Below are 20,595 nucleotides of genomic sequence, written 5' to 3' on the forward strand. Positions count from 1 at the left end.
TGACTGCGATTAAAAATAATCGCCTAAAACACAAATCATGGTTTTAAATTAGAAAGTGGTGCACCACAGAAAAGACTAAGTGTGTGTGTTTGTGTGTGAGTTTGTGTTTGTGTGTGTGTGTGTGTTTGTGTGCGTGTGTTTTTGTGTGTGTGTGTGTTTATGAGATAAGGTTAGAAGGGAGTAACTGCTGCCCGCTCGGGAGTAGAAACAATGGGCCAGTCATTGAGAAAAGAAATAGAACAACACCAGGATGTTAAGTTTGTTGCAAGCTTTGACGCTAATGCGTGCAAGTATCTGGAATCCTGGGTGACCAAGTATGATTTTAACCCGTCTTTGAGAGATGTCAGGAACAAAGAGGAAGTTAAGAAAAGTTTAGTGGAGAAAAGAGCAAAGAAGATTAAAAAGGGAAAGAATGTAGAAAAATTGGAAGCACAACTACGTGCTGTTGAAGTGTGGATAAAACAGTGTAAAATGAGGGCAGAAAGCATTTTGGAAAGTGAGAAAAGAAAAAAGGAAAAGACAGAAAGAAAAATGTACCAGATGAAGATAAGACCTAAAAAGACAAAAAGCGCAATCATCAGTCTTCAATGCCATGCACACATTTTTTCAACATGCCTCTCCTCCACCTTCTGGACCAATTTACTACCAAAACCAACCCAATCGGGGTAGAGGACGTGGACGCGGAAGAGGAAGAGGCCGACCAGCCACCAGACAGGATGTGTGCTACAATTGTGGCAAGTACGGCCACTTCGCCCGAGATTGCCGCTCCAAACAAAAAATTGAGACCCCAAGATCTGACCACTGGGATCCAACCGAATGACGCGAGCAGGAAAGGTCAAGTGATGAAAACCCTGATGACACCAGAACGATCGTCGAGGTGCTTGACCTGACAGTCCTGTTTAGCCAGATGTCCTCTATTGACCCAGCAGTAAGAAAACTAGGCTTAGGGCCATTTACTACAACATTGAAATTCATTGTGGATTCAGGAGCACAATCCTCCGTGATCACTGATCTACCAACAGGTGTCAAATTGTCAAAAAGCACAATAATGGTCATAGGAGTGGGAGGTAGACCAGCCATCCATTACTTTACCGAACCACTGACCATTATTGATGAAGACGGAACAGAATACCCAGATCAAACTTTCGTTTACGTGCCTCGTTGTCCTGAAAACCTCATCGGACGAGATTTGATAAAAGCCATGAGCCTTGTATTAATGGTCGAAGGCTCTAGCATGGTCGTGACAAAAATAGGACAAGAAACACCAATGCAGATGTTAGTACTAGAAGGAAAAGACAAACCACGCCCATTCTACAGTCTGGATCCGATCCAAAAAGGTCCAACGTCAGTAACAAACAATCTGCAACAGATGCCAGAACAAATCCTACCAAATTCAAATTGGGTGCCCCAAACCACGTACCCACTTCACTCCACCATCCGCTTCGCCCCGAACAAAGAGGACAGAGACTTCTTTGATCAATGGTCCCGATTGACAACCATGCGGGCCCAAATAAAGGACCTAATTTGGGACGAACAGGCAGGATGGATGGCAGCCACAGTAATCTTTCCAGATTACATATATGCATTAACCACATATGAAGGCTTTGGCATTCCCTTCCACATTTCACTGGCAAAACCAACAGGCTGGAGATGGAAAGACATAGGATCAAAAATAAGAGATGTAACATGGTCCGAACAACGACTTCCGTGGACTCCATGTCAAGATGGAAGATTTAAACGCATCATGTCATCAGGAAACGTGGTCTGGAGGAAAAAACTAAACTGGGTGACAACATTTGTCCCCAGCACCCACCTAAGTACATGACATCCGGAGGAAACCACGATCCTGGCACTAAAAGACGCCATGGATCAAATACCACCTCAGCTGTGGTCAGCATCAAAAACCGATGTGGGCCTAATGACCACAGCCACAGAAGTAACAATTGAACCAAGAACAAACTATCGCCCACGAATCAATCAATACCCACTCAAACCTGATGCCAAAGAAGGAATCACACCAGTAATCATGAACATGGTAAAAGCTGGAGTGCTCATAGAAGCCCCCAAGGTAACTTGTAACACTCCAATCTTTCCAGTAAAGAAAGCAGACACCACGACCTGGCGAATGGTCCACGACTTAAGAGCCGTAAATCAGGCAGTAAAACAGAGAGCCCCCTGCGTCCCCGACCCCCACACTCTACTCAATGCGCTGAAGCCACAACAGAAATGGTTCACAGTAATTGATCTAAGCAACGCCTTCTTTTCCATCCCATTGCACGAGTCCGCCCGTCATTGGTTTGGTTTCACCTTTAATCAAAAGAAATACACCTATACGAGACTACCCCAAGGCTATGCAGAGAGCCCGACCATTTTCTCTCAAGAAATCAACAACTGTCTGAGCCTCCATGAACACAGTGAAACCACTCACATCTTGATTTACGTAGATGACATTCTCATCGCCAGTCCAACCAAAGAAGAAAATCAAGAAGAAGCAGTGAAACTGTGTCAACACCTGGCAAAGACAGGAAACAAAGCCTCACTGACCAAACTACAGTGGACTCAGACCGAAGTAGTTTTCTTAGGTCACATCATATCGGCAGAAGGAAGAAAACTAACCTCTGATCGGAAACAAGCTATCCTTGATGCCCCCAAACCAAAGACCAAAAGACAGATGATGGCCTTCCTAGGCCTAGTGAACTTTTGCCGTCTATGGGTTCTGGACTTCGCCGAAATAACGCAACCACTGGTGGATTTAATTTACCAAGAAGACATCACCCTGGCCGATCCCATCACATGGACGAAAATAGCTAATGACAAGTTCAATCAGATAAAACAGACCATCACAAGCACAGGCCCCTTGGGCCTACCCGACTACAAGAAACTGTTCACCCAAACAGTGGACTGCAAAGACGGATTCATGACATCCGTCCTACTCCAACAACATGGTACACAAATGCGACCAGTGGCCTACTACTCAAAGAAACTTGATGCTGTCGCCAGAGCCCTGCCCCAGTGTGTCCAAGCAGTGTGTGCCGCAGCAATGGCTGTCCAAGCATCCGCCGAATTGGTGTTGTTCCATCCCACCACTCTACTAGTAACACATTCAGTAGATGTTCTTTTGACTCAAACAAAGATGTCATTTCTCTCACCAGCAAGACATCTTGGCCTAACAGCTGTACTGTTGTCCCAACCCCATCTTACCATCAAGAGATGCAGCACTCTCAATCCTGCAAGTCTCCTCCCAGTGGAGACAGATGGGACACCACACAGTTGCACAGAAGCCACCGAGGAAATCTGCAAACCAAGAAGAGATTTGTTAGACACACCCTTACAAGAAGGAGAAGCAGTGTTTGTAGATGGTTCCTCAAGCAAAGATGAACTAGGCAACACCAACACAGGCTATGCAGTGGTCACACAACAAAAGACACTGAAGAGCGGACGATTAATAGGAAATCTGTCAGCACAAGCAGCAGAACTCATCGCGCTAACAGAAGCATGTAAATTATTCAAAGACAAAGCAGTAACAATTTGGACCGACAGCCAATATGCCCACTCGACATTGCACATCTTTGCCGCCATGTGGGCTCGACGAGGAATGAAAACATCAACAGGAAAACCTGTTCAACACGCCAAATTACTCACTGACCTTTTGGCCGCTGTACTGCTACCCTCCAAAATAGCAGTATGCAAATGCAAAGCTCACACCTCAGCAAAAGACGCCGTTTCTGTAGGAAATGCAAAAGCAGATTTGGCAGCCAAACAAGCAGGCCAAGACAAAACAAAGATCGTCATGCTCGCCAACCACAAAGAAACACAACAACACAACAACATTCCAAAACAAGTACTAATTGACATGCAAAACAACGCTCCAGACAAAGAAAAAACACTATGGAAAATGATGAACATTGAACTCACCCCAGAAGGCCTATACCACAAAGAAGACCGACCAGTCATCCCCCGCAGTCTGTTCCACGCAGTAGCCACATTGAGTCATGGGAAGTCCCATGTCTCAACAGGAGGGATGATATCTATGGTAGAACAGACAATGACAATACCACAGGGCTTACAAACCTATTTTAAAACTTTTTGTAGGTCATGTATGGTGTGTTGTCGTCACAATGCTCAGGGAAACTTAAGACCACAGAGAGGGAAATGCCCAGTGGGCTCCTACCCATTTGAAGTTTTACACATGGACTTTATTGAACTACACAAAAGTGGTCAGCACAAGTACTGTTTAGTGTTAGTAGACTCACTAACTAAATGGGTTGAACTTGTTCCTTCAAAACATCCAAACGCCCTCACAGTAGCTAAAGCTATTTGTAAACACATAATACCAGAACATGGCATTCCACGAGTCTTGTGGAGTGATAACAGTAGCCATTTTGTAAATACCATCGTTGACAATATGGCCATTCACTTAGGGATCACCCTAAAAAATCATTGTGCATATCACCCACAGAGCGCAGGCTTAGTTGAACGGACCAACGGTACTATTAAACTAAGACTCAAAAAGACCATGGAAGAAACCAAAAAACCATGGCCTGAGTGTTTATCTCTAGTAAAAACTTACATGAGAATAACGCCAAACCCACAAGGGATCACGCCCTTTGAGGCAGTAACAGGCAGACCCTTTGTGCTCCCCTTATGGGAAAATCAGCCATGGTCAGACAAAACAGGAGAGGCAGATCCACTGACTAAATGGTTATGTGACTTGTTTAAAGAATGGACTGTGTCAAGAGCAAATGATCTGCCCTCTACTTCTCTTCCTCCTGCACAGGAAACGGTGACCCCGGGTGACCTGGTGTTGGTGAAGGTGATAAAAAGGAAAACATGGTCGAGTCCACGCTGGGACGGCCCATTCGTTGTTCTCCTGACCACACCCACCGCTCTCAAAATCGCTGAGAGAGAGACGTGGATCCACCAGAGTCACTGCAAAAAGGTCACCGAACTCAGATAAGGGATTACCCCCTGATTCTTGTCAAAAAGAAGAAGAACAAAGGAGAAGATGACCCTTTTTCAGACATTGTTTGGACTTTGATCATTATAATGTTTATCTTATTATGTGTTATTTGTTCCTGCTGTATTGTCCCAATGTCTAAGAGATTAGTCGCCCGTATGTTCGTGGCCCAGATGTATCAATATAACTTACTACGCGTAGAGGATTATGTTGACACTGTGGAGACCGACACAAAAGTGTGACCCTCATCTTATTGTGTTTTCCTAACTTCAAATTCAGTTCCATTCTCAGACCAAGAGGTTCTCGTCACCGTGCGGTGGGGGAGTTATGGAATTTTTCCCTTTAAGTTGAAACTGAAACTTAACTGTAATAAAAGCGACGAGGTGGCCGGGGGAGGACAGAGAGTCGGACGGAGCCGAGCGTGAGTTAAGGTCTTGCGTCTCCTCTCCTCTCCCAGCCGCGGTTGCAATAAAACAAAGCAACAGCTTCTGCCTCCTTTTTCCTTGGTGCACGGTCAGTAACTAAGGGGATCTGTAATATCAGACCCAACAGTTATGGCTTTTTAAATTGTATTTTTTGTATCAATATTGCCGCTGAAACAATGGAAATGTCTCTAATGTATGAATAATATTAAAGGTTTTTATAAAGTTTAAATATTATATTACTAATATACTCCTCCTCTCAGCTGACATATGCAGTGACGTTCCTTCTGACTTCATGTTTCCGGTGGCTGTGTCTTGTTCCTCACGGCTCATTTTTACTCCAGTTGCCTATGAAGCTGCCTGATATATTGCTGTTCAAAGTTGCTTACTCGCTGTTTGAACCAGACCTATTTGACAAGTATACGGTTTCCACGCAAGCACTTATTTGTGAGATTTGTGATAGCTTAGCGATTAGCAATTAGCGCAGCTTTACCATTTTTACTACTTGCTTTACTACACCGTTAACTCATTTGCTCCCAAAAACATATAAATACGTTATATTTTAAATATTACCATTCTCCCAAACACGTATTTATGTTTTTTTAATGTGTGTTTTTTTTATGCTAGAGCATACAGAAGCCTTTGATGCTGCCTCTAAACTCAAGAGAATGCTTGAAGCAATGCTAGTTATTACAAAAACGGCCATCAGGTGGCAGCATAGTAAAAGAGATCAATCAGGGCCATGATGCAAAAAGCTCTTTCTCCCACAGTTTTAAACAGATTTGTGAATAATGATGAAACTTAGATATATTCTAATGCTAATTGCTTCAGAACAGAAAGGGATAAAAATATACTTTTTGTCCTGATGAAAGAAAATACGTAGGTGACATGTTTTTATAGCACTAGAACAGAATATTCTGTGGACCTTTCAAAGTCAGTCAAAATCCAGTAAAACAGCTGGGAGTAAAGGGGATTGCTTCAGTGAAAATGGCTGGGAGTCAATGAATTAATAGACCTTTTTCACACTTCCTCATTTTGTGGTCAGAATTACGTAATCGCTCAAAACAGTGTTCCATTTCTTGCCAAACGCTTTGAAAATTCTACTGAAATCTGCATTGAACGCGTGTCCATGACTCATTCTTATCAAACTCTGTAAATGTAAACATTAGAAGATGATCTGATGTCAATATGTACTTGAAAACCTTTCAGACAGCGAATCAAAGGTATGTTCTACCACGCCTACAACAGTTACCTAGACAACGCCTTCCCCTACGATGAGCTTCGCCCCCTCACCTGTGATGGTCAGAACACTTGGGGCAGGTGAGGTCAAAGGTTGACTTGCAAGTTGCAGTTATTTTTAATCATCATCGTTGTTGTCTCCTTGTTTTTCTTCAGTTTTTCGCTGACGCTGATCGACGCGCTTGATACCTTGCTGGTGAGATTGGAAATGGGTGTCTCATTTTGCTGAATCCTGTTCCTTTTTATCAGTGACACTTAATACAGGTGTGTGTGTATGCGTGTGCCTGTGTGTGTCAAGGTGCTGGGAAACCAAACTGAGTTTCAGCGCGTGGCGTTGCTTCTCCAAGACACAATCGACTTCGACATCGACATCAATGCCTCAGTCTTTGAAACCAACATCAGAGGTTAGCTTGTTAGCTTGTCACTTAGCTTGAGAAACATGTATGTATTTTATATCCAAAACGCACTTGGTAGTGCCACATGGAAAGTTATTGTTTTGCCCCCAACATCAGTTTCGCCAACGAATACATAATTTACAGTATGTCTATCCAGTTCCCCCCTTTTTTGAGACTTTACGTGTGGTAACCAGAGGTGGGCATTTTACATTTCTTTTGATTGTCCGTCGGCGCCCAGCGCCCCCTTTTGTCATCGTCTGTCCGCCATTTTTTTCAAGCCGAACCAACCCGTGATCATTGGTTTGCCGTTTTATTATACCCACGCTTCAGTCGTCACTTCGTCACTGCTATTTTAGGACAGACCGACAAAGGTGGGCATTCCATCAGTATTGACAGACCGTCCGTCACTAGCGTCAGTAGTCTTTTAAGTTTAAAAAAATAAGCACTGCTAACACCACTTAGTCCATTTAATTCACATACTATACTAGCCAAAATAGCATAAACTGGCGTGACATCACACATGAGCATACACATATATTTACAATCATCTTCTTGACTCAAACATTTGCATAAACAAAGTAGTAGATTCTCTCTCTTCTTTGTTTCTCTCTTTCTTTCTCTCCTCTCTTTCTGGCCAATGTAGGCTTCAAAAATAAAATTTCTTTGAATGAACTGTTTGAATGAGATCTCAGGCTTTTTTGGCCTCCGTCAGTCTATGATGACCATGAAAGAGAATCCTAAACGTCGGCTCTACTGGAACAGCATCGTCTATGGCTGAACAGACCAATGCGTGTATGGCAGTCCCTGTCACACAGTTCGCACTTGTGGGTCGTCTCTGTGGTGCTGGATGTGTGACGGTTCTTCTTGCAGGCCCTTTTCCCATCTGCTGCAGTAGTCAGTCTCTTCTTGCCTGCCTCGAGCAGTCTGGACAGAGTGTCTTTCCATTCGAAGCGGTCCTTTGCAAGCTCCTCCCAGCGCTCTGTGTGGATCCACAGGGCATTTATGTCTCTTTTGCAGACGTCTCTAAAGCGCAGACGTGGGCGGCCAACGTCTCTTCTACCAGTCGCTAGTTCTCCATAGAGGATGTTTTTGGGGATTTCGCCATCCTCCATGCGGTGAATGTGGCCTAGCCACCGGAGCCTGCGCTGTCTGAATAGGGTGAACATGGAGGGAAGGCCGATGTAGGACAAAACTTCTTAGCACTTTGTCCTGCCAAGATATGTCCAGGATGTGGCGAATAAAACGCAAGTGGAAGGAGTTCAGTCTCTTTTCGTGCCTTTATCTTGACAGAGTTTAGGATTCTCCTACCCTCGTGCGGTGAGACGAGCGAGTGTGGTGGCTGATTTTCCGATCCGCTTGAGAGGTTGTTGCTGATCGTGGACCCCATTCACTACTAACAGCTTGTAATCATCGACGGTGAGAGTTGGTAGTGCTTCCGTGCCTTGCCAAGATGTTTGTCTTCTTTAAGTTGGTTGTAGGTTGGTCTACAGAAACTCGCCGAACGCGTCTACCCCGAGTCTGTGTGGCTTCCGCGCAGAACGATCAATGGTAGACATGATATTCTCTATCCGCCAACTCCAGGAGAAATGTAGAGAACAGAACATGCCCCTGTATGTCGCCTTCATCAACCTCACCAAAACATTCAATCTGGTGAATAGAGAGGGCCTCCTCAAGATCCTGCCAAAGATAGGATGCCCACCAAAGTTGCAAAGCCTCATTGAATCGTTTCACACCAGTATGCAGGGGATAGTGCTGCTTGACGGCAATGTCTCAGAGCCATTCAACATACACAGCGCAGTGAAACAGGGCTGCGTACTTGCGCCAACCCTCTTTGAGATTTTCTTTGTTATGCTCCTGAAGCATGCATTCACCACAGCAACAGAGTGAATCTACTTGCACACAAGATCAGAGCTTTTTAACCTCGCCCGTCTGAAAGCCAGGACCAAAGTACGTGAGGCTCTAATCAGAGACATGCTGTTCGCAGACGACGCTGCAGTTGCATCCCATACACAGCAAGAGCTTCAGACCTTGATGGACCGCTTCTCCAAGGCATGCAAGGACTTCGAGATCTCAGGCTTAGGCACTAGCTAATGCAAGCTAAAACATGTAGCATTCAAGACTGTTTTGCCACAAGGACTATTTACTCCGGTTTTATAACACAAAGTGTGCAATAACCAAATCAGACTCTACCGTTTCTCACAATGCACTTAGCAACCGGGAAAGGGAGTTTGCAAACGTGGACACTGACAGACCTTGGAGATGCACTCACTTAGCATAAGTAAGGACAAAGCTACAACAAGCTAGTACACATTCTCTCTCGCTATCTCTCTCAACTACGTACATGTCTAATCAGGAAGTAATCGTTTACAAAATGTTCTTGAAATAAATATCAATATAAAATATATTGACCTTTTGCACGTGACGTCACCGCCCCCCCATGGGAACGCCCCCTGCACTGGACGGCAAAAGAACCACTTGCCTGTATTGTAATTGAATCTAGTACAGCGTAAATCAATTATCTCATAAAATGGTCATATCTTGCTGTGCGGTCGGTTGTACAGATAGACAAGGGAGTAAACCAAATATTGCTTTTTTATTGCATACCTACTAATGAAAACAGAAGACGTCAATGGATAGTGAAAGAGAAATAAAATAATTTAGTCCTCTTTGCGTGTTCGAAAAGATATTTCAAGGTTAAATAATGTTCTCGCGTACGAGAAAAAATCATAAGGGAAAAAACAATCATCTATATAAAGAATTATTCCACATTAGTAGCCATCCAAGTTATTTGTTTTTAGTTATTATTATTAGAATAAGAAAAAATATGGCTGAAATATGTCATATATACCTCTTTACATTAGTTGATTTGCTCTTGGCATTTTTAATTTGAAAAAGGGTGACACCTGGCGGTCAAAATGAGTATAGCAACTACAATCCCCAACTGAGTCACGTCATTAATTTATAAAAGGGTGACACCTGGCGGTCAGCCAGAGTCATAGCAACTACAATCAGTCTTAAAGGTTTTTTTTCAATAAGCGTATGAAATGCATCGAAATTTTGCAATATCTTAAAACTATATGTTATTTGTGTATTAATATTCGTTCGTTTTATATCAAACATAATTTTAAATATGACGTATTTGCACTCGTGAAGCCAAATTAAGTATTCAACATTAGTGCTTAAGACATTTATATAAGGGGCTTATAAAATCAGTTACGGCAACAATTTATGTAATGTCGTTCAATTATTTAACGCAGACGCTTGCGGTTTTAGCGTTAAAAATTTTATTAGTAATTTTACCGTCTAATTAATTTATCCCGTTTAGAGTTTATTAACCATTTTCATTTATTTTATTACGTAAATTTGTATTATACAGCTGTTTTATTTGCAAAGCAACATTTCAGCATTAATCATTATTTAATACATTTCTTAAGGCTATGTCCGGGACTCTCCTCTACATAAAAATTACATATTACTTATAACACTCTTAACGAGTAGCTGTCATCTACGCACATTCAAAGTTAAATTGCCGTCATTAAAACCATCGAACAAATGCCATATATTATTAGAATAAACTAACCTTTTCCACAATAAATTCAAGTCCCGTCGTTCAGTATTAAATAGATTCTATGTCATTTATTCAACGGTAATATCTAATCCGGAAGCTTTAGTTCCGTCTAGCGGAAGTACTCTCAGATCAAATCATTTAGTCCTTCAGAATAAAAGCGCACCGTAGCCCCAACATTTTAAGTCATTATTTAAAGTTATATAAATGGTTATAACTTCACCAAAATACCTAAAGCTGGTATTCTAGCATTATTCATCATCTTATCCAAAAATACACGATCATATGTCGTTCTTATTCCACTCGTAAAAGTTCTATATCTCGTATTTGACATCGAACGCCCGGCGGCGCAAACCTCAACGTCCTCCATCAATTAAATTAACTTACCGTAGCTTATAACGGCGCCATAAGATTTATTCCACCGCAATCGTGCACCTAGTCGTGCAATTATTTTATTTCTCATTTTTATTTCATACCTTTCACCGTTGACACCAGCGCATGCGCTTTCAACCTTTTCCTAGCGTCATCCCGTAGTTTAACGGAAGCTTATTCGGGTCAAACAATTATATTACGCGCTCGAATAAAGCGTACATTTCTCTTCTTATTTATTGACTCCCGTATGTTATTAGCTTATTATATTATATTATATTGTAGTTAAGTCGTATTAATATTTAAAAACGAAGTGACGTCTCACTTATAACAGAATTAGTCAACACCATATCTCATCGGGTCACTTTAAGTTTTTACCGTGACGTCAGATTTTCTTCACCGACAAGACGGCATACAAACAAACGAATATCTCCTCCTAAAATACTAAATACTGCTTTAAGTCAATTACGAAGCAGTCTCTCAACTAATATAGCCTGTCTGTTCACAATTATTCGATTCAATTGTGCAGAAACCCCTCGTAACGTTACGTACCAATCTCTGGTGATATATCCTCATCTGCGCATTCATATTTCTGTTGTAACAATGACGTGACACACAACAAATAACATACTGCTTTAAGTCAATTATGAAGCAGTCTATCGGCTGCAAGGAGCGAAGCGTTGTCACCAACTTTGTGGCAGGCCTTATTATAAAGAGACTGCCATGTGTTTTCCATAATTAATACCGCTTGCAGCCTGAAAGCCACAATTCTTCGATTCAATTGTGCAAAACCATCGTAACGCGCCATCGTAGCGTTACGCTATACTGCTTTTAATCAAAAGAGGCAGTCTATCGGCATTTTAATAGCGTATCATCTTTGTCAATTAAAATTTGTACGTCCATTTCAGCCTGTCTGTTCACAATTGTTTAATTCAATTGTGCAGAAACCTCATCTGCGCTGATAATCCATTATTCAAGGGTCCCATTATCGATCTCTTCACAGCGGGCGATCTAGCCGTTGTGTCAATCATAATATTCCTAATTCCCCCCAAGAATCTACCGACATTCTAATTTATGCCTGTTTAACATGTTATTCAAGGAACTTTTTTATTTTCGATTTTACTACCAGAGGGCGATCTCTCCGCTGCTTCAATCTAGAATCTTTCCCTAATTCCTTCACAAGAATCTATCGGTCATATACTTGATGCCTGTTTTTGAATTCAGCGCAGCTCCATTTCATCTTTATTTCATATTAGCGCATTTCCCAACAACGTGACGACATTTCCGTATACAATGCTTACGTCACCACATACGTGTACTTCAAACACCGTGGCAAAATCCGAAATCTGGGACTTTGCGTCCAACCAAACGACTTCAAAATTTATCACTATTTTTCCTACACAAATTCCATCTTCAATATAATTTTGCAAGACGAATTTACTAGCCGCAGCGTTCTCGAACAGACAGAATTCCTAAAACGTGGATAAAGTGTCCACTTACCATGGTTAATGTGGCCGGGAATTCTATTCGTCCTTGAACGCCCCACTCGCAAAAACGTTGTTCTACGTCGGGGTTCACCATTTGAAAGAGAAATAAAATCATTTAGTCCTCTTTGCGTGTTCGAAAACTTGAAGACAGATTTAATGTAGGAAAAATACACCTTTGCAAAAGTGATTTATGTAAGAAAGGTCAGAGATCTCTGGACAAATAACAGCCTCTAATTCATCACTTAAACAGGTGGGATTCAGAACGTCAAATGTACTCTTCTACGTGTACAATAGCTTCTTATAGTTAAAAAGACCTCCTCCTTTTCATTCATAGACTAAACATATTCTTAGTACTTTTCCGTGAGCAGATGGCGTAAACAAGGTCAGGTGTGGGTGTGTTTTTGGGACTGAATGTGTTATATAGTTGAAGGATTTTCCCCATAGCAAAATCTCACAAACAAGTTGCAAATAAAGAGTGTGTGTGTGTGTTATTTCAAAGCAGATTCTGTTCTCAAGACCAAAATGTGTGTGTGCAAATAAAGCAAGGAATTTTGGACCAATCAGTGTGTACCAGCCTAAGGTCAGACCATACCGAGATCAACACCATCTGCTCTGCTAAGGACACAAAACATCTCGACAAGGTTAATATAAAGAATTGGAATGTTAATAATGTGTAACAATGGTTAATAAAATAAAATGAAGTATTAAAAATGTTATAATATCTATCAGTAGCAGCAATCAACAGAAAGGACTGGCAGCCCACAAAGTATTCAAGGATTTGTAGCGATAATTTTTTGCGAGGTTAGTAGATAAATGTTCATCCATTTTACTAGTAAACGTACACTCTAATAACAGAGGTGTCGAATTACGTGTTTCAAATCACATTAAGGAGCCAGATACTTAGCGTCCACTCCAACTGCACGTACACACCTTAGTTTTATATTGTATCTTCATCAAAACTATTAAGTGCATGTGACCGTTTAATAATGGGGGATTTTGTTTTTGTGCTTGGGAGTTTTTCACTCTGGAGCCGGCCGGAATCATATTCATGAAATGACTGCATAGCTTGGCACTACTAGTCTTTTTTTCCATGCTGGTCAACATAACATCATCACAGCGTTTCAATGCAGAACAGAATGTGTAAAAATAAGTCAGTTAGCATGATCAACAAGTTTTACCGTTGCATTACGAGTTATATTGTCCCCCGGTGCAAGCGTAGCATCTCAACCCAGAGACCGCCAGCGACAAGCAATTAAATCAGCTCTGGTTGATGTCTGTGGATCTCACTCTGCTTCATCTCTCCTTCCTTCCTTTCCTCAGTCTTTCCTTTGGTCTCTTGAGGTCTCCCTAATTTGTTGGAATTTAGATGTTTCTGGGGTTGGTGAAAGATTCTGGTTGGTAAACCGGTGGGTAGTAGGTGATGTCTGGTCGGTGCTGGCTTTCACTTTTCTTTCTTTTCTTTGATCCTTCCTCGGGTCTCCTGACAACCTCCCGACTCTAGCTAGATTCCTAAGTATTCGGTTTAGGTGAATGGTATGGGATTTTTAATAGGTTTTAGGTGAGTTAATGAGCACACTCTCACACGCACTCACATATGCACACACACACCCGCACATGCACATACTCACGCACGTACAAGAAAAAGAGAGAGAGAGCAATGATGATGACGACATGTCAAATTGGTAAGATTACCGAATTAACAATACTGAGCTCTCTAAAAAAAGTATATATATATATATATATATATATATATATATATTTTTAAAAATCAGCTCCGGTGTAAGGAGAGCCGGTTAGACACCGGCATTGTGTACATAATGATATAGGTCGTGTGCTGTGAATTTCGGCAAAGTCGCCGATTTGATTAACTTGGTAAAAACAGCAGTCGACAGAAGGTAAGGGACTGTTTTCAAACTAGAAATCTCCAACTTGAGTAAATATCGCGCTCTATGAGTCCAGACTAAATGTGCCACTTCAACTGACAGGCGAACTTCGGTTGAAGTAGTAGATTCCATATATAACTTCCAATAACTTTTCTTTTGTGGCTAAGTCACTAAGTCACTCCGGGTCACGTCCACTTCCATTCAACAATCATTTCCTTCCGCTGTCTGTCATTGGGCAGTCATGTGATTACGTGACGTCGATGCAAATGGTCAATATAAGTATCACCCAGATATAACATAATTCCACACCCATAAATTTGTATATGCAAATAAATACACATAAATAAAATATTAGACTCAAACAAATACTGTAGATTTGTGTTGTTGCCACTGGCACAGGGAAGTGACATCATTTTCAATAATTCTGCTGGTTTTGCGTCCTTAGCCAATTTGTCTTTTTTTTTAGCTTCTATACTAAATCATCTGGTGGTTTTTTTTGTGTTTATATTGTACACAGTGGCTATATTCAAATTTTCTACATGTTGTGTGTTTGCTGTGTAAATAAAGTAAAAAAATAAATAAAATAGCTGGCATCAATTTTCAACAGAGATCCTTAATTGAAAACAGGAGTAGTCACTCTCGCAGAAGAGGCAGTAACATAGGGTGACCTACAAGAGTGGAGGTAGGAGTACACAGTTAGACTACATCTTGTGTAGGCGGTGTAATCTGAAGGAGATCAGCGACTCTAAAGTAGTGTGCGGTGAGAGTGTAGCCAGACAGCATGGGATGGTAGTGTGTAGGATGACTGGTGGTGAGGAAGACAAAGGCAGAGCAGAGGATGAAATGGTGGAAGCTGAAAAAGGAAGAGTGACTTTCAGGAAGGAGTTGAGACTGGATGGTCAGGAGGTGCTTCCAGATGACTATACAACTAGAGCAAATGGGATCAGGAAGACAGGTAGGACAATCCTTGGTGTGTCATCTGGAAGGAAAGGACATAAGGAGACTGGTGGTGAAATGAGGAGGTGCAGAAGTTGATCCAGAGAAAGGGATTAGCTAAGAAGTGGGACACTGAGAGGACTGAAGAAAGTAGACAGGAGTACAGGGAAATGCAGCGTAAGGTGAAAGTAGAAGTGGCAAAGGCCAAACAAGGGGCTTACGATGACTTGTATGCTAGGTTGGACGGTAAGGAGGGAGAGACTATCCATACAGGTTGGCAAGGCAAAGAGACAGACATGGGAAGGACGTGGAGCAGGTTAGGGTAATAAAGGATAGGGATGGAAGTGTGTTGACAGATGCCAGTAGTGATGGGAAGTTGGAAAGAGTACTTTGAAGAGTTCATGAATGAGGAAAATGAGAGAGAACGGAGAATAGGAGAGGTGACTGTTGTGGACCAGGAAGTAGCAAAAATTAGTAAGGATGAAGTGAGCATTGAAGAGGATGAAGAGTGGAAAGGCACTTGGTCCTGATGATATACCTGTAGAGGTATGTAAGTGTCTAGGAAAGGTTGCAGTAGAATTTCTGACTGGGTTGTTCAACAGGATCTTAGATAGTGAGAAGATGCCGGAGGAATGGAGAAGTGTGCTGGTGCCCATTTTTAAGAACAAGGAAGACGTGCAGAGTTGTGGCAGCTACAGAGGAGTATTTGAAGCTAGACTGAGGGCAGAGGTGAACATTTGTGAACAGCAGTATGATTTCATGCCAAAAAAAAAAAAAAAAAAGTACCACGGATGCAGTATTTGCTTTGAAGATGTTGATAGAGAAGTACAGAGAAGGTCAGAAGGAGCTTCATTGTGTCTTTGTAGATCTGGAGAAAGCTTATGACAGGGTGCCCAGAGAGGAACTGTGGTTTTGTATGAGGAAGTCTGGAGTGACAGAGAAGTATGTTCAAGTGGTGCAGGTTATGTATAAGGATTGTAAGACGGTGGTGAGGTGAGCTGTAGGTGTGACGGAGGAGTTCAAGGTGGAGGTGGCACTACATCAGGGATCAGCTCTGAGCCCCTTCTTGTTCGCTATGGTAATGGACAGTATGACAGACGAGGTTAGACAGGAATCTCCATGGACTAGGACGTTTGCTGATGATATTGTGATCTGTAGTAAGAGCAGTGAAAAGGTGGAGGAGATGCTAGAGGCGTGGAGGTTTGCCTGGAAAGGAGGGGAATGAAAATTAGCCTTAGCAAGACGGAGTGCCTGTGTGTGAATGGGAGGGACCCAAGTAAAAGAATGAGGTTACAGGGAGAAGAGACCAAGAAGGTGGAGGAATTTAGGTATTTAGGGTCAACAGTCCAGAGTAATGGAGAGTGTGGAAAAGAAGTGAAGAAGCGTGTGCAGGCAGGCTGGAACGGGTGGAGAAAAGTGTCAGGTCAGAAAGACCAGACTGAGATGGTTTGGACATGTCCATAGGAGAGATAGTGAGTATATTGGCAGAAGGATGCTGAGTTTCCAAATGTCAGGCAGGAGGTCAAGAGGAAGACCAAATAGGAGGTTTATGGATGTAGTTAAAGAGGACATGAAGGTAGTTGGTGTGAGAGCAGAGAATGCAGAAGACAGGGTTAGATGGAGGCAACTGATTTGCTGTTGCGATCCCTGAAGGGAACAGCCAAAAGGAAAATAAGTAATAGTCACTCTCACATGCATATGTTCAATGTAGTCCTGTTAAGCAACACACACGAACAAACACACCGACTTGAGACATGCAACTCGTGCTTCCCTCAGTCATCAGCGTCCATCCGTCAGTGAGAAGTATATCGTGCTTGACCCGGTGAGTGACGATTACACTGACAAATGAAAACCCATGTCTGCCGTTTATTAGTTCGACATTTTTTTTTTTTAAGTTTCTCAGCATTCACCAGAAAAACGGGTGTCCACAGTCTATCACTCCCGATGGACTGCCCACCTCTGGTGGTGACCTCAAAGTTAAAACATCCGCATGCACACACAAACCCACAATGACTATGATTTACAATTCGGTAGCAGTTGTTACAACAATAAATGTTGCCTCACCATTTTAGTTTCTGTTTACGAAGACATTATATATTTTGTGTATAATTTTGTATGAAAATAAATTTTTAATTTATTTGTGCTAGAAATATCTGAAATGCACTAAGTGTAAGTTGTGCATGCATTGTGTTAATTCTTTTTTTGCATTGATTAAAAATACAATGCATATATGATTATAGTTTTTTTCCATTTTCACATTCATCACTATTGTGATCTTTGGTTTTTGTTTATTTTTTTCATTTCTTTAAAATGTCAGACTGTCACTCTGTCATTACCACCCCCAGTAGCAACTGCCGGTGTCACAAAACATCCACCAGGCACATCGGAGCATGTCAAAATAATGTTTTCCATCCTTTAGTGGTGGGGGGTCTGCTGTCCGCCCACTTGCTTTCAGGGCGGGCCGGAGTGCAGCTGGAGCCTGGCTGGCCGTGTTCCGGACCACTCCTCAGGATGGCCGAGGAGGCTGCCAGGAAACTGCTACCTGGTACACACACACATACACGTACACATGGTGATATTTCAATACTCTGGTTTTAGTAGAGCAAACCATTTGAAAAGTTGACAGGAGAGCATAAAACGCGCACAGCCACATTTTCCCCATGATTTTCAGCGTTCGACACTCCCACTGGAATGCCGTATGGCACGATCAACCTGCTGCATGGTGTCAGTCCTACCGAGACATCAGTCACCTGCACTGCTGGTGTGGGAACCTTTATCCTGGAATTCGCCACATTGAGCCGACTTACGGGTGACTCCACATTTGAGGACACTGCACGCCGGGCGCTGAGGGCTCTGTGGAAGACCAGGTCGGACATTGGACTGGTAAATATAAAGTGTGCAGACGGGATTAGCGTTGTAAATGCAGTGATTTATTAAGCTGAGACGACAAAGAAGACAAACAATAATTGATAGATTTCACCTCTCTGTCCAGCAATATTTGACATTTGTGGCGACAGTAGAAATTCAGCACTGCAGACGGTTCATCACACACGTCGATGACGCAACGTCATCTTCAATGAAATTAAGATATCGAAGAGTCTTCCTTCATTTCCACAAAATATTTCTACCTCTTCCAACCTCGCTACTCTGGCGTTATAAGATTGAAAAAAAAAAATTTGTTAGACGGGTTTCTGATTGTAAACACTGACGCTCACGGAAGCCAAGGACAGCAGCCGAGCGAGTGTAAAAACAGTCGACCAATCAGGAGCGGGCATTTGCACATCTTAATTTGCGTAATTCATGCAGGCAAGACACAAAAATCCAATTCCTAAGATGTCCGCGAAAGGAGTCCACCAGCCCACCAATCAGTAGCGTGCGTTGGCACAGCTAAATTTGCATATGGCACTGATAAAGGTCGCTTGCCTCGGCAGCTTGGCTGGAGGGAAAACGTTGCGTCGAGTCGGGGCCATATTTATCTTTGTAAACTCTGTAACGTGACGTCGTTTGTTTTGGGTGCACATCACTTGACGTGTGCTCTATGCGCATGCGAGTCTCATCACGTGCGCGTTGTGTTCACATTGAAGTCGAATTTGTTTTTGTAATGTGAACAGTCCAAAAAAGATCGGATTTAACAAAAAATCCGAATTGGGCATCACGCCCTGCAGTGTGAACGTAGCCATAGATTATTTTTACTCGCGACGAGAACGGACAGAGATGTGCACAGTTACAATCTCCTACTGCTCTGAAGCATACACTGCCGAGTCCTCTCTTTTTATTTCTTTTTGTGTCTTTCTTTGGCACTGAAGGTTTTAACAGTCAAAGTTCAACAGTTCATCCGCAAAGTGTTCCAGCCGCTATCTTGTGATAAGGAGACAGTTTCTGTTTTGCAGCTGCAGGAGCATCTTTTGTCACGGGGCTCTGCTCTCTTCACACATAACTTTAACCCACATGACTCAAACAAGGCCTCACCGCTGAATAAATGCCTTGCAATACTATAAGAGTAAATATGGGATAACTTATGTACATTTATTATAACAGTCATCACACTGCAATGTGTCTAGTTCTACCCCTTGAGGTACAGTACCCAATCACTGTGTTTGCTACCAAAATGTCAGATTTGAATCTGTTATTAGTTGTGCTGTTAAGCTCAAATTTATGTTGACTTCTCTACTTATGCGCACATCAACCTCTGAAAATAATACTATGAATGCCCCAATATTACGGATTTTGTGACTACAGCGTTTTCCTCTCCATTAAGTCCTTCTTTGGCATAACTGTCAGGCTAAAACGCCAGAGGAAAATTATGGCTAGCAAGCTGCTGCAGGCCGGCGGTAGCCCACTGGTCTATTTCTCAGATTTGTCCAGTGGTGTGACCGGAATCATCTTGTGCTCAATGTGGGGAAGACAGAGGAGGTGATATTTGATCCAAAAACTGTTGGTGACCACAGGCCAGTCGTCATTAAAGGCAATCACATCAGCCAGGTGGGTTCATACAGGTATCTGGGGGTCCACATTGACAACACACTCAGCTGGAGGGTACACGTTGGAAGTCTCTGCTCCAAACTCCAACAGCGTCTCTATTTCCTACGCAGACTGAGGGGGGTCTATGGAGTGGAGCAGAGGATCATGCTGTTGTTCTACCGGGCTGCATTGGAAAGTATCATCAGATACGGCATTGCGGCCTGGTACGGCAACCTGACTGTGCAGTCAAGGTCACAGATTGCCGGTCTGGTGCGGACTGCCATGAAGATCATGGGGGTCAGGAATCATCCTTTCCTACAGATGCTTTATGAGCAGTCTGTCACTACACTGGCACAGAAAATTGTTACTGACCCGACTCACATTCTGATCATGAGTACTAGCTACTGCCTTCCGGCAGGAGATTCAGGGCCCCCAGAACCAGGCTGAACCGCTACAAGAACTCATTCCTGCCGACATCCATCAAATTGCTTAATAACCGACATTAACTAAGTGGTGCAATATATATATATAGGAGTGTGTGTGTATTATTTATTTTAATTATCTCTCTCTATTCTGTTGTTTTTCTTACTGTAAACTACTGCTGCACTTCTTATTTAATTTTGATTTTATCTCTTTCTATTCTGTTGTTTTTTCCTAACTGTAAACTGCAGCTGGACGGAGTCCAGGAAAAAGTTCCCCACGGGGAAAATAAAAGTATATCGTATCGTATCGTAAGTGAAACGACTGGCAGCCCTCAAAGTATTCACAGATTTGCAGCGATAATTTTTTACGGGGTTAGTAGATTACTGCTCACATAGTTTACTAGCAAACATACACTAATAATGATTGTAACAGAGGTGTCGAATTACGTGTTTCAAACC

The 20,595-nt window shown here is 42.4% G+C and overlaps 1 protein-coding gene across 2 annotated transcripts in view; it reads left to right on the forward strand.

The window, feature by feature from the left end:
* edem2 (ER degradation enhancer, mannosidase alpha-like 2) overlaps window positions 1-20,595 on the forward strand; it is a 56,874-nt gene that overhangs the window by 24,304 nt on the left and 11,975 nt on the right. Inside the window, exons 2-6 of one of the 2 annotated variants that reach the window (XM_077554415.1) lie at window positions 6,589-6,699; window positions 6,775-6,814; window positions 6,917-7,022; window positions 17,673-17,798; window positions 17,925-18,136. In XM_077554415.1, coding sequence (XP_077410541.1) covers window positions 6,589-6,699; window positions 6,775-6,814; window positions 6,917-7,022; window positions 17,673-17,798; window positions 17,925-18,136 — 595 coding nt within the window. The remainder of the gene's footprint in view (window positions 1-6,588; window positions 6,700-6,774; window positions 6,815-6,916; window positions 7,023-17,672; window positions 17,799-17,924; window positions 18,137-20,595) is intronic. The other variant, XM_077554422.1, reaches the window with a different exon arrangement.

Source organism: Vanacampus margaritifer, chromosome 1, assembly GCF_051991255.1.
Source record: "Vanacampus margaritifer isolate UIUO_Vmar chromosome 1, RoL_Vmar_1.0, whole genome shotgun sequence".
NCBI lineage: Eukaryota > Metazoa > Chordata > Actinopteri > Syngnathiformes > Syngnathidae > Vanacampus > Vanacampus margaritifer.